The sequence below is a fragment of the Falco peregrinus genome, chromosome 1 (genome assembly GCF_023634155.1).
Source record: "Falco peregrinus isolate bFalPer1 chromosome 1, bFalPer1.pri, whole genome shotgun sequence".
Taxonomy (NCBI): domain Eukaryota; kingdom Metazoa; phylum Chordata; class Aves; order Falconiformes; family Falconidae; genus Falco; species Falco peregrinus.
The window spans coordinates 38,227,256-38,245,304 of record NC_073721.1 but is presented as its reverse complement, the minus strand read 5'-3'; the positions used below and the strand labels follow the sequence as shown (position 1 = coordinate 38,245,304).

Below are 18,049 nucleotides of genomic sequence, written 5' to 3'. Positions count from 1 at the left end.
TAACTCTCTGATGACTGAAGGGGCTACCTCTGTTCCGTAAGTCAGCATGAGACTTGATTACCACTGCCATCAGCAACAAACCTGGGTTTGCATAAAACGAGAGCTGGCTCAGCAAAGGATGGAAGTACTTTTGAAAATGGAGCAGGAAGCACAGATTTAGAAATTACAACTTCCTTTGTGTTGTGTCAGCCTCGCAACAATAAGGATGGAAAAACAATGAAGAAAGGCAGGCACCCCCAGCACAGCCATGCTCTCCAGAACAGACCCTGCTGAGCAGCACGGCTGTTTCACTCTGTCCGTGCACTGAGCTCCAGCACTTCACCCACCCCAAGACAGGAGTATTAGTGTATGTTGAGCCTCTTAGTCACTTCAGAGCATTATTTGTCTTCATGCAATATATATCCTAAAACTAACTTAATCTACTTTACTATGAACGCATCTCTGTAAACCTCTGAGACTTACCATAATCATCTAGCAGGATATTTTCTGGCTTCAAATCTCTGAAAATGAAAGATAGAAGACTTGTATGAAGCTGGTTTTGATAACATAACCATACGACAGAATGTGAGTGCATTTATTACTAGTAATAAACCAATTGAGTGTCAACTCAAACAGCAAGGAACTGATGAAACCAATACAACTTTCTACAACTCACTTCACAGATAGACTGAAACCATATGTCTTTTTCTAAACTGGAGTTACATTTTTTCACTAAGACAAGCTTTTAGTTCCTAATCCACTCTGTAATGGACTCATCCACCTAGTCCTGTAAGCCCTGTAAACCAACCTCTATAGTCCTGCATGTTGTTAAATCTCTGCAGTATTTTCTGTTGTAAAATCTTTTGTTAAAAAGAAAAATATTTTGAATTTTCAAATATTTTATTTGCATATAAAATTAGAAATAGCAATCTGTTGGACTCAGATTTTCTATGCTTGGCATCTGGCTCAGACCAAATACACGAATGTGTATACATGCATGCACATACATGCACATGTACATGCACTTGTGCACATGTGCAATACTTTCAGTGAGTTTGGAAAATGAGGGGTGGAGGGGGAATGCTGCACCTGGATTAAGATTCTCCTTACAAACATTTGTGAAACTCTACTGCCTATGTGGTTCGGAGCAACGCCATGAAAATTGGCAAAGTGGTCACTCTGATGTCAAAGATGTGCCTTTCACTGCTCCTGTGAAAAAAATCTGGCCTAGTTATAAGTTGCTGAAAGAAATAATTTTAGTTTTCATATATTTTGCAAAGCCTTGGCAGGTCATTTTTCTAAAAGGTTTGCCTGCACCAAACCTGCTCCACCACCTGCTGCTTCAAGATGCTGCCCAGGTCAGCCATGTTCAAGTTCCCTCACTTGACCAAGGCTGTTTTCCAAACCTGTGGAGCGAAGCAGAACTTCACAGCTGCTGCTGCCATTGCTGGATGCAGTGGGCTGCTGTCGAGGTGGGAGCTAGGTGGGCTCGTGCCTGTCCTCCCAGTGCCCCTAAGCAGGGACAAGGTACAGCCAGCCTACTGCTAGTGCAGCATGGGAAGGTCTCCCAGCCTGGGAGATGGGACTGGGAGGTCTCATGCGGAAGATGGGGACGTGCTGGGCAGGAAGCATCCCAGAAGAGCTGTACGATGGGAGCAGGCTGTGCTGGCTCAGGAGCCCAAACAAGGCACCAGGAACGTATTGCTGCAATTCACACACCATGCCCTGACTTTGATCTGATCAACTCCTACTGAAACACAGCATCTAGCTTGGTGCAAATCCAAGAAGTGCTTGGTCTCATCTTTTTTTAAGGCCTTCTTCCATTTGTGAACCAGCTTGATTCGGTTAGCTTCTCAGCAAGAGACATTTCTTTTCAAATAGCAAAGAGAGGGGGGCATGCAAGAGAAGCCCTCGCACCAGGAGATCAATGCACTGCAGTCTGCGCAGGAGTCTGCCCTGTGTTTCAAGCCGTACCACTCCGGTATCATGAATTTTCCTGTGAATGGAGACGGGTACTTTATAGTTTTGACAATGCCAAGATTAAAATTTCAAAACTTGTCTCTTTTTTATTTATTATTTCAAGCAACAACTTAGACCGCTCTGAACAATCTCCTCTTCTTGCTTGCTTCAGACCCTCTTGACCTCTCAAGATAAACCAGATGCCCAGTGGTACCACACCTACTTTTCAAATAAACATCACTGAAATATGTGAAGGGCAGCCGAACGCTGCGGACAAGCTGTGCTTTTGTTTAATATACCACTGTGGGCTTTCCCTGCCTATTGGCAGAAGGTTTCCAATGCTCGAGCAACATGGTTGAGGGCATCTCCTATTTATTTTTTAAAATTTATTCCAAATCCTTTAAGAACTATTTCTGTGAAGAACTCAGACTTCATTAATTACTTCATCTTCCACTCCAGTAATTAGTCCCACTTAAAGATGTAACTGTGGCCAAATGACAAGAATCCTGCATGCAAGTTGGGAAATGTTGTCTTCGAATGAGAAAATGAGAAACTCCACGAGGACTCTGAGAAAGGGGTTTGGTCCTTACAGCTCCCTGTGATTTAGGGCAATTAGAGCAAGCTTTTCTACACACACATACGCACGCGCGCACACACACACACACACCCCCCCCCGGACATCAGTTGTTAGTTCTTGTTTTAGATTTCTGGTTCCTCAGTATGAAAGCTGGCTTCCTTCGCATGGCCAACATCTTCCAAGTGCCAAGGAGGAATGTGATTCTTGTACTGAAATGTCTAGGAGAAACAAAGGTCCCTGGTGGGCACAGTTACACGTAAGGCTCCTTCCCGATGGTACAGCTGCCCATATGTAAACTAGCCTTGCCTAAATATAGTGCAACATAAACTGCTGACACTGCGCCCATGATCGAAAGGTGATGGTACGCTGTTGGCTGGACAGGACAGCATAAACAACTCAATTAGTCATGGTGGACAAGGCTTTACTGTATATTTGTGCAATGCCTAGGACAATGTGATCTTGATGCTTCCAGGCATGGCTATAGCGTATATATATTTCTATAAAGTTAATATATATATATATAAAAATATATATTAAATATTAAATATATATTTTATATATAAAAAATAAAGGAGAATCAGCAGCTTTTTATGTTTGCTTTCCATGAACAATTGACCTGTTGACCTTTACTAACATGATGTAGTTGAGAAATGTAACATAAGTGCCACCTTTGGCAAGGGAATTCTGAATCCGATAAATCTAACTCTGAGCCTGGTTGTTCACTCAGGTCACGTCTGCAGCGTGCGTCACCAGCCCATGAGATGGGGATGTATTTTCCGATGCTGTGATTTACTCAGAAGCATTTTGTTCTTAGCAAATGAAATTAAGTCTGAGGAATAAGTGTTTTACGATGAATTATGCACCTTGAGAAAGCAGTAGCATTTAGCTGCTATATTTTATTGACCTATATAGCACTTCTCATGGGTCCCAAAACAGACTGTGGTATTACAAATTAGGGGTCTCTGCAGATGCTCCTAAAATACTGCTAGAAACTGTCACCTACAAGGATACAGTATCATTCATCACCAAAATGAATGTGCAGTCTGAGGTGTGAACTAGCAGATCTTCAAGAGTAACATGAAAACAACTGCTTCAGGTAGTAGGATGCCATTTCTCTCAGAAGCACGTGCTATTTTAGGTGGCCAGATCTAATCTGTTTTATTAGAAAGCGGCATTAGTGTGGCATTTTACCAGCTGTGTTATGAATGTACCAGTCATTTTCATCAATAAAGTATGCTTGTAATCTAGTACTTTTTTAAAGAAACACTATAATGCCTCCTAAAACTTTGTTGAATGTGGTAGGATGTTTTTTAAAGAAAAGGGAAGCCAGGCACATCGCTCATTATTTGATTTTTCAATTGACATTAAACATTTAATTCCATTTTGTTCCTTGGGGGAAAAAAAAAATCTCCTCCTTGGACTAGCGCCAACTAAATCACGATGTTATCTGTCTGCTCTCCTTATGCCAGCTAGCGAGATCTGAGTCACAGTGAGGCAACCAAGTGGCAGTTTGCTAGAGATCTCCAAGGAACAACAATATCGTAATTTCTATGTATAGAAGCATATGTATAATGCTTATTACACATGGGCATACCAAATGATTTAAAGTGTGGCTTACTTTTTAAAAATAACATATTACGCCTATTAATCATTATCCTTGGAAGATCTTTCATGAAGTTACAGGACCTCTTCTGCTGTGAATGCCAGCAGTAATGATTTCACAAGCTGGGATGATGAAGACAAACATTGAAAGTTGTTTACAACTATATTGGTCATTGATTAAAAAAATAAATCCTCATGGAGTCACAAGAACTCTGTCTGCAATCACCCTGCTTATCCAGCAAGTAAACCCTACGATGCCCTGGAAAAGTGCTTGCATAGAGCTGTAAGCCAGACTGGAAGCTGAGAACTTGAAATCTGTCCTTCTCGAAGCTGGCTGCCTGTCACCACGCTGGCTGCACCATGCTCTGCCCGCTGGCTGCACCCGCAGCGGGTGGGATGCTGCCAGCAGGACCCCTCTGCTGCATGGCTGTGAATGAATGTGCCTCCTTCCACGGCTGGCACGCTACGGCCACCGTCACCATCCAATCTAGCTAATCAAACTAGTTTGTGTCCTAGAGCGTAAATCCATGCCCTGCATCTCAATCACCCTCTTGCGCTAATCGTGCTCCCTCTGGATAGGAGAGACGGTTTTCCCACATCTGACAGGCTGCAGCCCCTGGTGCAATATAATCTAACTAATTAAAATAGAGGCTTGAATACAATTATCTCCATTTCACACCAACTAGAAACTAGATTCCTTAATGAAATCCCTTTAAAGGAACTTCCATAATTTTCTTACGTCACCCAGTACACTCTGAGGTAGGGTTTGGGGAGCTTTGTGTTAGTTCTGTATAATTTAGATGGGATGTACTTAGTGAAGCAACTGCTCCCTTCCATCGCTCCTGAATCACATTGTATTTGCACAGGGCTCTGGAAATTTCAGCCAAAGCGCACTGAGGCATCTCAGTTGAACAGCACCACAGTGAGCAGGGAGGATGCAGGCAATTCTTTTCTATGCAGAAAAGATGTCCTAAGACTCTAGAGAGTGCTTACCTGTACACTGTATTTTCTCTGTGTAGGTCTTCTAGGCCACAAAGAATCTCTGCTGCATAAAACAAAGCTCTTTCCTCCTCAAAGCCTGGGTTCCCCATGTTGTAGATGTGAAACTTCAGGTCACCTCCATTCATTATGGTCAGAACTAAACACAGTGCATCCTTTGTTTCATAGGCATAGGCTAAATTGACCTAGAAAAACATTTGTAGCATAGTTGTGACAGTTCAGTTAGCTGCTAAGAGGAAAGCCCTAACTTTTCATTAAAATTTTCTCTGGAAAAGGGAAAAAGAAGTAGATTGACTGAATATGATATGGGCCTTATTACAATAGAAAACATACATTTTAAAAGTACAGAAAAATCAGATGTTAGGATTTTATAAATTAGTTTGTTGGATTGCTGTCAAACCCCTATCATCTCAGTAGGTTCCCAGGAAGGCTCAGACAGCCCAGTCCTGTGGTGGTCAAACAGACCATCACTGAGGCATGAAGGTCAGCATCACCCCTGCAAGGCTCTGGTGGGTGCCCCAGGAACGATGAGACACACCAAAAGTTACCCATCACTTTTAAATATGTGCCATCATCTTTGCTTCTGCCAGAGGTAAGTAAACATCTTGCATCTGTTGTATTCACAGTGTTTTCCTAAAACGAGTATAAAGAACATGACAGATGCTGAGAGAACAACACCTTTTTTTAAAAAAAAATCTAAGTCAAGCTTTTAAGGAGGCAGAAGAGCTGGCACGACTCAGGAAAGCCCTATGTCAGGCAGACCAGCTCCACATCACTTGTTAGATGCTGCTGCTAGCCAATCTCTTCTGATCTATTTGGGTTGAATCTCCTTCAGTCTCCTCCAAGCTCCTCTCTCCCAGACATTGGGAATTCAGGTGATCACCCCGGATAAAAATAGCTCAGCCTGATGCAGTCCTGATGCAAGTCAAGGCTGTAAAATGCATCATCTTCTCATGGTAGGAACAGGCACCCGTGTTAGTGCATTTCTCACAGACCAGAGGCTAAAATGAGACTCAGCAAAGGTGCATGGAGCAGGACTAAGGTGCCAAGCAAAGCGAGTCGGCTTCTGGCACCCCTCCTGTAGCAGGAGGTGGAGGAGGCATTGGATTCAGCAAGAACAGTGCTCAGCAGGTGAGCAGGGAGCTGAGCGCTAGGGAGTTCAATACTCACTACAAACTGACTATTGACTTTTTCTAAAATCTGCTTTTCATTTAGTGCCATGGATTCGCCTTTCCTCTTTTTTATTCTCTTCTTCTCTAATCTCTTGCAGGCGTACATCTTCCCTGTCGCTCGGACTTGGCAAGCGCAGACCTGCGAATTGAACAGAACAATTGCTGGGTAATTCGAAGCAAACGCTGTGTCTGGGTTGCACTTCACTCCTCACGATCTGATCCGACTTAGTCCTTTTAAGGCTAGAGACGGCGGCAGAGCGAGTAAGGCACAGGCGGGGGCAGCTGGGGAGCCGACTACTGTTTCCAAACCTGCTGTGTAGTATTGCTTTAATTATTTCACTTTCCTCTGCCTGCTTCCTATCCCACCTCCTTTTGTCTGTGCAGATTGTAATCTGCTCAGCTACAGCCTGCCCAGCCTTCTCTGCCTCTGCTGCCCAGGCAGAGACCTCAAGCCACCAGCAAAATACAAATAAGGGTGTGACCTTAATTCCACTGTGAATGCAACGGTCGAATACGAAATCATTCTCAAAAGTGTTCTTTTGAGATTACGGTGTCATGAGAGGTTAAGTAAAACTGTCAGCAATTAATGAAAACCAGCCTCTGTCGCATCAGGCTCCTGTAACGTGCAGTGCCTGAGAAGTAAGAAACACTCTTAACAGAAACTTTCAGAATTACTCACCTCCCCAAAGCCACCTTTCCCCAGCACCCTGTACTGCCGAAATGTGTTTTTCGTTACTGGTTGCCTGGAAGTAAAGGAAATAAAAAAAAAGAGACACACTACATTTAATGCACTCTCTGTGATTTATTTATTTCAGACCATACTTTTGAAAAGCAAAATAGATAAATATTACATAATAACATTATTTCGAGGTAATCATATTATATAATACAATACATAATTATGTAATTACATTACTTCAATACTATGTATGGCTTGAACTTTTCAATTCCAACATATTAAGCTGTAATAAAATACAACACATTAGTGAGTCATCAGTATAATTTCTGCTAGCATCTTAGGACCAAGGAGGGTTCTGGATCTCCATTATATAGCTTTGGCCTTTGTTAAGCAAAGGGGAGGTCCGAGAACTTCCAAGAAGGTATTAATTCTCATGATATACAGGAATCTTTTAAGGGTAGTGCTGGGCTAACACTATTGATTTGCTTGGTCTTCAAGATGAGAAAAATAGATCCAAAATGCAAACCACCAGAAAATATTTCTTTTGCCTTGACCTTAAAGCAGGAAACAGATGTGAAACAAGGAAAGAATTAGTCCCAGGAACCAGAGAGGTGGGTTTAGGTGCCATTCGCAGGAGAGGAGAGCAGGAGCTGAGCTCCAAACCAGTCCAGCCCCACCTGGGGCACCTGCCTCCTGGGAGAGCATCATGGGCGAGATGGGAGGGAAAGCACCGCTTTTCTTTTAAGGGCCAAATTAAGGGTTAAATAGGTCTTTCTTTCCGAGGGCTGCCTGCTCCCTAACGATCACTAGACATGATCACTATACCATCTCACAGGATTCCCACAAAATTCTGCTCCACCAAAAAGGCTCCAGCCCTACGTCTAACTCGTATTTTGTCACCATAAAAGTTTTATAACGTGACAGATGAAGAACACTAGATTCAGAGAGATCTGACTTTGTATCCACCACTCCATCACTGAAGTATTACAATTATATTAGCAGTCAATATGAATATTCCTACCAGCTTTGTTTTCCTCTGGCGGGCAGCCAGGCAGCACAGGGAGCACAGCAACGTGGCTGTTCCCACAACAGTGATGATGAGGTTGACGACAATAAGGAATAAATGTTAGAGTGAATCGTTTCATTTCTGTTCGTTATTGTTTTTAAAAGTGGGGGAAGAAAACCACGCAGAAGGCCAAAACTAGAAGAGAGAAAGATGCTATTTTCAGGCTTCTGGGAGGACACTGCAAATGCTATTGGGGTTAAAAGCAACAATTAGCAGTGATAACTAGATGCTCAGCAATGTCCCTGGAATAAATGGACTGTATGACTCCTCCGTTGCAGCCAGCAGGCTGTCAGAAGGAGCTGTTGATCACTCTGTGCCACTAACATCTCTTTGCTAACCCTAAAAACAGTTCTCCCAGCTTCTTAAATCAGGCATATCCAATAGCTTGTCACATTTGTTGGGGGAATGGAAAAAAAAAATAATCCTCAAAGCATTTCAGAAAATTCTTGAACCCAAATGTGAAAATAGATAGGAAATAGCCTGGCTAGAGATGAATCATCTGATGGTTTTTTTTTAATTGAAATGGAAGAGTAAATGCTGGATTCAGCAAAGATGGCATGTGGAGCACGTCTTGGCATGAAATGGCGCTCCCCTCTGCCCACTGCTTCCCTTCCCTCTAGTGCAGCAGCTTTGTAGCTTTCCAGGGAGAGGAACTGGCACAGCTCCTTTGATCTCTGAGGCATCACGCTGATATACACCGCTTATGGATCCGGCCCTAACTCATCTGCCGTAATTAAGTCCATTTGTGGAACCTGGGGCTTCTCTCAGCTCAAGGTCACTGTTACCCAGCAGTGTGCGTCTGCTTCAGCCCTCACCAACAAGGAGAAGACAAAGGCCCCTTCCCTTGCAAATTAATACCCACCAAGGCTGCCTGGTTACTAAATGTGCTCAGAAATGTCTAGCCAATAAATATGGTGCCAGGACCTATATGCCATAGCTTTGTCTGTTTACAGTGACTTAATAATAGTGGTAACTGGTCCAGACAAAAAAGATGCCACATTCAGAGCACAGTTAAACAGAAAGACAACTGAAGTTGTGGAATGTACTTGAATCGTACTTAATGTTCCTAATGTACCTAATACCATTAAAAGCCAAACACTTGAGCACCAGAAGCCAAAACTGGCTCCCTGGTGTTTTGGGGTGTTTTTCTGTTTTATTCTTTACTTCCCCAGCAAGCAGCATCTGCTTCAGTCTTGGGCATGCTTGGGCACAGTGTTTGCAAATGCAAAAGCCAGAGACTGGACATGTATCTTACATTTAGCATTACAGATGCACAAGGGTAGGTTATAAAAAAGTGCAATGTGTCTTTCAAGCTGTGCCATCAGTAGCTCATGGTGACAGGGCCTACCGTGAAACTGGCCACAGATGTTTCTCAGATCACAGGAGATTTGGATTCCTACTTTTTTATAGGCTGTAGAATTTTTTTCCTATTCACTTGCTGTGCACAAGCATATGAGCAAAAAAGGTGCCCAAGCTGCTCGCTGGAGCATGTCACCTTCAGGAGTGCAATGTCCTTAGAGAGAGAAGGAAGCAGCTGAGGAGGATTTACAGGTGTAAGCACACACATGGAGGATGAAGGAGCACAATCCATATCCCAGGCACTGACTGTGCTTGTTAGATGGTCACAGCTGGAGGAGACTCAGCTCGTGGTTAAATCGCGTCTAACGCCAACATAACCATGACTTTCCTACATGGCAACTTTGTCTGGCTAAAGCCATTACCTCTTCTTGAGCTTTCTAACAGTGAACACTTAAAACCAAATTCTAAAATTATGAAAGCCTTCCTGGAGCTCTCTGAATTTTTAATTAACAACAAAAAAAAAAGGCGGGGGGGGGAGGGTGGGGAAGTGAAAATTACAAAACTTACCTTTCCAACCACTTCCACTGGAGAAACCTGTCGAAGTACATGCTGTTTAGGTATTCTTGGAATGGTTCCCCACTGAGGTGGTCAAGGACAGATCTATCTCAGATGAAAAGGATATATAAGCATTTTACAATCCTAAACTTGGAGCAAAAAAGAAACAAAACAAGAGGAGGAAATCCAGCCTTCTTGTTTGGTAGGATCATTTTACTTTTACTTCATTTTGTAATTGATTTTACTCAGTTTCAATCTAGGAACAAAGTGATGTGTTTGATGTATTTGATAACAGGAGGCCTTACAGAAGCTGAATAGTAATATGCACTGGTTATGCTTGCTGAAAATTAACAGGGCATCTCCCACTGGCTTCAATGGGCATTTTCAAAGGCTGTTAGTCACTAGACAAGAAATGTCTTTGCTTCTGTAAGTAAATTAACAGAACACCCTCAGGAACTGAGCTCCTAAACTTTGGGGGGTGTTTACATCTGGATTGAAAATTTCTGGTTAAAGCTCATTTCTGTCAAAGAGGGACCACCAGAGGTGTTATTTTGAACAAAAAAAAAAACCCAACAACACAACCAATTTTAATTCCTGCTATACAGAAGTAGTAACTCTGATTAAAGTCAAAGGGCTATGTGCTTTGTAGAGTAATACAGAGGAAGGAAAGTCTAAACAGGGATGTGGATTCACTTTTCTTCTGGGGCTCGTACAGTGGATGCAAAATCTTTTTGCATAATCGAAGGAATAAAGGAATAAAAAGTAAGAGAAGTATGTTGCTCACGACAGGCAACAAGCAGCCAAAGACGAACAGACAAGCCATAAGAAAGGCCAAGAGTTCAGAGCTAAGAAAAGCTGGGCTTAGCTGAGAGAACCACCTGAGGCGAAGGTGGTGACAATGTTTAACAGGGGGTTGTTCACCTGCTGGTTTTGGTTCTTGCCTTGCTTAGTGGGGTACTGCATCCACCTCTGCTGGCAGCATTGGCAGGGACAAAACTTGGGTTTGGGTGAAAAGCGCCCACAAGAAATAAGTATTTGTGTCTTGGTGTATACAGACAATTTTGTGTCTGTATGTAAGAGTGTACAGACACGCTTCCAGATTTTGCTGGAGGAGGAAATCCTCTCTGAAGGACTACTCTGGTTTGGGAATGGGTAATCTATGTCTTACCCTGGGGCAGTTCTAGACCTGAGCAAGCAATTCACCAGGAATAATGTGTCTCCCCAGTTTAGTTCCTCCTGTTCATAAGCTACTTACTCTTCATAAGTTTTTGGAATTTCTCAGCTGTTTGAATTTTTTTTTTGGTAATTCTTGCACCATCAATTTGGAGCAGGCAGGTAATTGCACGTATTCAGTATTCAGAAGTCAAATTGTTGTTGTCTTCATTAGCTTTGATTGGACACAGATCATATGGTTTCCCCTAAGTGGATTGAAGCTCACAAAATAAAATAAAAAACCTTAATGAGATTTAATAAATGTCAAAGTCAGAATTCTAAGGCAAATTGGAAAGGGGCAGGAGCAGATAGTCAGAATATTAAAGGTCAAAGCAGAAGTTAAGAGTTACATACGCATTTCTCTCACAGACTGATCTTATCTATGAAGACGCGTCTGAAACTCATCCCTGTTCCTGCTCCTACAGGACAGCAAACTTCATATTTGTATGTATGCCTCCCTTTTTTGGTCTGACTGTGAACTCTTCCAAAATTAACATTATTCAGTACATTTGGTAAATACCAAGAGCAAGTTTTTAAAACTTCCTTTTGACCTCATTTCAGTCCATATGAAATGATCAGCACATTTATTAACAAGGTCCCAAACCTGGCTCATTTATCTGTTTCAGCTGAGATGAAGGAATGGCTGTCGGTGAATACGAGCCTGAATTAAGTGGTGTCCAACGCTGGCCTATTTCGTTCAGTTAATTAAAAGCTGCACGTATTTTAAAGAACAATAGCTGCCTTTCAGCAGTTGTTTGCTTTTTAGTTCCCCCCTTTGGCAACAACAAAGTGCATTTTAGAGGGAACTGTCAGCTTTCAAACCGATTTGAGAACTGGAAACAGGCATCGGGGGGGTTGTGTCGAGCACAGCTCTGCCTTTGTCGGGACTGGCACACACAACTGGTGCGAGTTATATGAGCATCTCTACATGACACCAGGCCAATGCAAGGAAACTGGTTATGTTATAAGAGAAGGCCAGAAATAACCCACATCTCCTACCAACGCAAAGAATAACTGAAAACAGAAAAGGTCAATGAAATGAGTCAAAACAATGAATGACAGTGGAGTGAATTTTACAAATCCCCATTACATCATCCAGGGAAAACAAACCGTGCTCAGCCAGAAACCACATGGGCCAGCTCGCGATGATCCCTCCTTTTCATATTTTTATTGGTTTATGATCTACTGGCGTGGACGTACTCGGGTCAGTGTTTGCAAATGCAGATTGCATACCTGGAGCTTTAGCACACTACAGTACAAATCGCCTCGCCGCTACAAAAACTGATAAGCCTTTCCCAGACAAAGGCTGAAATAACGCACGTTCATTTGAACGCCACAGACAGACAGAAAGCATTTAAAAAGGCCCATTCTCCTGGTGAAGATTTTCTGGAAAAGTCATGCGGAGCAAGTTTGCACATTCCTCTGTCTAAATGGACTGTATAGCCACTTAATTTTTATTCACTTTGAAACAGAGATGTTTTCTTTGGATACATTATCATTGTAGCTCTTTTCACACAGCATGAAATCCATGGCTGGTTTACTTGGCTAGGACACTCCGTCAAATACCTGAAACACTAAGTGCCTGTGTGTAGTGTATATAATGGCATGGAAATGTTTATTATATTTTGTTCAGACGAAATGACTTCACTTTGTCAGCTGTGCCTCTAAGACTGTGAACATAAGCTGAAGATACCTGCTGCATGTTCAAACTGACGTGTCTCTCTTTACCTGACACGTTCCTTACAAGCTGCTGACTGCAGCCCTGCTGGCTCCGGGTGTCGAGTTATACTTACTTTGTGCAGTGAGAGAACAGCTCTTTGCAGGGACTGTTTTCGAGTTTCTCCCCTGTCTGCTGGATAAGGTCTTGACTGACTTCAGGAACGCAGGCTGGAGACTGGGGAGAGAAGAGAGGGGCATGTTATCTCTGTGATGAGGTGCAGATTCTCCTCTCTCCATGGCTAACAGACACGTTCATTATTTATGCCCTGAGCTGCTTCCATTCAATTCCAGCGGTTGTGTAAAAGCAAAGGAGCCTTACGTCAAACAGCAGTAAAATAGGATACCGTGGTAACTCGCTCCACATTCCACTCTATCCTCACAGTGCTTTTCTGCCTCCTCCTGTACCTTCACCTCCTTGCCCAGCCTCATGAATATGCAGGACCCGCTCCTTGCCAATTCTTTGAACTGCTCCCTTGCATCCCGTGAAAAATGTGCTGGCCTGAACTGTGTACAGGCCATTCTCTTAAACAAAAGAGAAATTGGCCCAGTGTTTTCACTTCATTGATGATTCACTGTGCCATCTGAAAAATACATTTTTTAAAAATTTTTTTTATTTTTTTTTTTAAACCAGCAAAGGCAAACAAGAGCGGAGCATTGGTATTTATTGATTTATATATAAATAATATTGTAAGATGCTCACAAAAGTGTCTGGACACCTTAATTTATCATTAGAAGGATCAAACCAATCCAGCAGTTTTAAAATAATTGTTTCAAAAAGGAACTCTGCCAACCAAGCACATAAACTCTTTTCATCTTCTCCTCCCTTTAGAGACAATGTACATTCAGCCCCTTCAAAAAGCCCTTACCAAAAAGAGGTCTTTTGCAGTATGCCTTGATGGGTTAACCAGTTTAGGACCTTTGGGACTAATTATCTATAAAGACAGTTTTTAGGCAGTCCACATTCTTACTCATTGACACTATACTGTAATTATATAAAAAAGTGTATATGTGTCCATGTGCGTGTGTGTGTGTGTGCACCTATTTATAGACATTTCTCCCATTGACATGAAAGCCCCTTTATATAACCAGTTGGATTTATTTTCAATAAATCCAGCCATAGATGATAAAATCCTCTTTCCTTGCAGAAGCCTTAACACTCGATAAGTTTCCCCATCTATGGCCACGACCACCAGATGTGCTGAGTGGGTGGGTCACAGAGCATCGTCACTCATTCCTGGCCAGATGTTCTCGTTAACTCACCCTTAGCTGGGGATATCTTGGCAAGCACTGAAATGCATTGCAGGCAGAGTTCAAAAACACTGGGAATGAGGACAGAGGAAGGGGCAGAGGTGGAGGCACAGAAAATCTCCAGCATGGTGAAAGCTGAATTAAATCTTTTATCTTTTCCTTCCCACTGCTGAAATGTGAATATGATCCTGGTTGTGACACGAAAAAGTAAGTTTGTTCCACTTGAATGTTTTTAAATAGGGACGTGGTTTACAAACTGTCTGTGCATGCTGCACAATGCTGTCGCACTATTCAACCTTGACAGACAATCTGCAGAACATGCTGGATATCTTTGACCTCACTGAAATATTTCCTTATTTCCTCCATATATCCCTCCATTTCCTCAGCAAAAGATACCTAGGGAGCACCCGCTTTTAACAGCAAACAGATTATATTGCTAATAATTAAGAAGTCTCACGGTTTCTTGAGAGGTAGATGAGCCTCCACATTATCATCTATGAAAAGACGGAGAAAAAGCCAGATTTTCTCAGCTTGATTGGCCACTGAGGTTGAGAGGGACCAAGAACTGTAGAACAAGTCTCAGTAAATCAGACAGCTTACAGAAATGCCTAACTGTAGATGCCCATGATTAAATCGAAGTCCCATTTCAAGAGAGTAGGTAGAGGCAAGAGTGAAAGAACTGGGAAAAACCCTCAAGTCCCATTTTCAAGTCCTGCAGCTGCTGTATTGAAACTACTGAAGCAAAAAAAAAAAAAAAAAAAAAAAAAAAAAAGGCAAGCAGAAACCCAAAAGACTTTTAAAGGAATATTCAGTCACAAACGCAAGCCTAATGATTAGCAGTATTTCAGTTGATTTTGGCTAGGAACCATATGAATTAATACCTGCACTTTATAGTTTGCATACTCAGTGGGGTGCATACACAAGCTCATTGGCAGCCCAAAGCTTGTATGTGGCTGCATGAGCCTGCTGCTCCAGCACCTGGTGATCTAGAACATCTCTCTGATTCCTAGGGTTCTGTCTAGTCCACTGAACTCCGCAGTCTTTGTACTGCTGTGAATCAGGATTCAGTAAAATTGATACCTCTAATTGAAGTTGCTACGAATTAATTATAGAACTTTTTCTAAATTTATAGGCCAAATTTGGGATCCAAAAGCTAAGTACTATACCCCATAATTAGTCATGTAGACCAAGCGACCTGATTCTTACTCATGCCAGGTAACTTCACTTCCCATTGGGAGTTCGTTTCCCAATTGGAGGTAAGCTGCCTTGAGGTTAGTGCTGAAGATCACACCCATGATGCATTATTACAGTAATAATTCCATCTGTCTGAGTTCAAAGTACAATTTAAAAAAATATAAGCATCAGCTAAATCTTTTTCATAAAGAAGAAACAAAATTCTTAAAGGGAAAGGGGGAAAGAATGAGCAAAAGAAACTGTAAGACAATATGGGAAGTAATTAAAAATGGCACGAACTGTGATTCCTCTCTCCAGGTTTGTGGAAGACACAGTCACCACTTCGTTTTTCAAAACCACTTGTTGCTGACCTTTGAATCTTTGCTTCCTCTGAAGAAATCAAGAGCAAGCTGACAATAGGTAAAGGCATAAATACACTGACATCCTGTACATGGACTAAAGCTTTACAGTGTAGTGCCAACACTCTGCAAGACCACTTCATTTTCTACAACAAACCCCCACTTTCTTTCACAGGCTGATCATTTCAAAAGGTTTTCTAGCCCCACACAAACATTTGTCGTTACGCAGCCCTTCATAGTGTTCAGGGCAGAGCAGCTGCACCACACGTACGAGAGAAGCACACCCAACCCTTTCCAACTCCACACACAGTCCTAGAGAGTCTTTGTAGGATCCTTCCTGAGGTTTTCCTTGGGACTTCATAGTTCCCTCCGCTCCCATTAAGTAACCGTGACTGCTATTTTCCCTGTTTGAGTACCGTGCATACCTACAGCCTTCAGATGTTCAGACAAAGCCAGACACAATTACAAGCCAAAACCCAACTCACCAACCTACTTTTGCTCCCCTGGAGAACAATTAGGTAGGCCAGGTTATGAGTGCAAGAAAGCACTTGGATCCCACGAGCGAACACTTCCAAAGGTATCGCTTTGGCCACTTACAGAAGAAAATGTTGCTTCTTCCCTGGAGAGGTGCAAAAGATTTCTGCAGCGCGAAGCAATGGTTATTAACACTGCTCTCCCACTGCATTATGGGTGATGGTTGTAAAAGCAAATTCAGCTTTTACAGGGGAACAGAGACACCTTTTCCAACATATTAAATGTCCTGTGGCAGCTAGGAGAGCCATGCTCTGTGACTAAGACCGCTACGCTGGAGTGTGTGACACAGAATATTCTGCTGACTCTTCAGACACACCTGCAAAAACCTGTTAGGTTTTCCTGTATTCAAAACAAAATGCTGGGCAGTTGTAACGAGTCCAGTCCTGTACTTCCCATAATGGCTATTCTGTTTTCTGAAGGCAAAGAAAGTGATTCTTGATATCACTGATGATAATGTAAATCAGAAATTATGCCAGTCAAATCAACAGAGTAACACTAGGGTAAAGCTGATGGAACCAAAACCAGATGTGTGACTCTGGCAGTGCAAAAAGTACTTAAACTGATCCAACAACGAAAGTTTCTCTCATCACATTATCCTTTTTGACCAGATAGTTTAATACAAGTCCAAAAGTCCAAACTACTTTCACCAGGTTTTAATCAAAATCTCCTGTCTCTTCTATCTTTTGACTTACGGCCAGGAACTGAAAATCTTTGTATAAATATTTTGCGGGGAAAGCAGTATCTCAGTCTTCAGATGGCCTTTTGTTTAATTTTTAAGAAAAGCATGCAATTAGGAATCGGATTAGTGATTACCTGAGAAACAAGAAATGGATATTCGGTTACTTCTGAGTACCATTAGCACCGAGAAAAAAAGTCTCCATTTCTAAACTTTGGTTTTTTCTGATATAAAAGACAAAAGAGATCCTCCTAGCTCCTCTTACATTTCAGTAAACAGCATGAAAACAGCTGAGATGTCATGCGTTTGTTCAAGGCTAGTTGTGTTCATGTCCACAAAAATTTGGAAATTGCTGTTCCTTCCAAATTAAGTCCCTGGCCACGCAAGTTACTTCCCATACTTTGCTGAGAGGTTGATAGCGGCTTCTCCCCCTTTCTCTTCATTCACCAGGATGCAACCACTGATAAACAGCACAGATTTGAAGCTGGATGCAGTACCACCCATCAATACCAGGTTCCTGGTGGAGCTGAGAGCATCGCAAGCTGAGTGTGCTCTGGTCTTCCCTGCAGCACCACAGCTGTCCCTGGCAGACTGAGTGCCAAGAGACCCCCGTGTCCATGCTGTGCTGGTAGTGCCCATGTCCCGGCACTTGGCGCCTCACGAAGTACAGAAAAGCTGCAAAATCTGATTCAGATCAGACGAAAGCTTCCGGGCTGCAGAACTCCCTGTTACCTTTTGAACATCATGTTGCATCACAATACTTTAAAATGTAAACTCTCCTTTTGTGACAGTTCTGTCAGTTTTGCTACAGGTTACTTCACTCAGCTCTTCAAGACAGTCCTTGTTGACCTTCACTGAACAGGACAGGTAATAAATAAGCCTTCTTTTAAAAGCATCTCTATATATCTGCCATGGTACTTACAACATTTCTCTGACAGTGCCTCCCCCATGACTGTGCGGAGGACACCTGGCCTTTTGTCAGTCTATCAGCTAATCAAATTCGTTCTAAAAACAAGCTGAAATGCTGGCAGCACCAAGGGAAACATCCAGAAGACCTCCTCTGATAATTGTACTTCTCCTTTAAAACTTATTATTTGTTCTAATTTTCCTTAAGACAGAACTTCCAAATGTTTAAAATGTATGACTTCAGTCAAGATGCAATGCACCATAGGTGTTGCCGTCAGGTTTGTGGAAGCAAAAGCAGGCAGCCACCTAGCAGAGGTTTGCAAATTCAACGAGCG

The 18,049-nt window shown here is 42.3% G+C and overlaps 1 protein-coding gene across 3 annotated transcripts in view; it reads right to left on the bottom strand.

The window, feature by feature from the left end:
- GRK5 (G protein-coupled receptor kinase 5) overlaps nt 1-18,049 on the bottom strand; it is a 169,744-nt gene that overhangs the window by 22,608 nt on the left and 129,087 nt on the right. For 2 of the 3 annotated variants that reach the window (XM_055796566.1, XM_005229750.4), the window contains 6 exons: nt 12,893-12,993; nt 9,900-9,992; nt 6,968-7,031; nt 6,287-6,427; nt 5,111-5,301; nt 463-500 (listed from right to left, as the gene is read on the bottom strand). In XM_055796566.1, coding sequence (XP_055652541.1) covers nt 463-500; nt 5,111-5,301; nt 6,287-6,427; nt 6,968-7,031; nt 9,900-9,992; nt 12,893-12,993 — 628 coding nt within the window. Of the gene's footprint in view, nt 1-462; nt 501-5,110; nt 5,302-6,286; nt 6,428-6,967; nt 7,032-9,899; nt 9,997-12,892; nt 12,994-18,049 lie in introns of those variants that run through there. The other variant, XM_027790052.2, reaches the window with a different exon arrangement.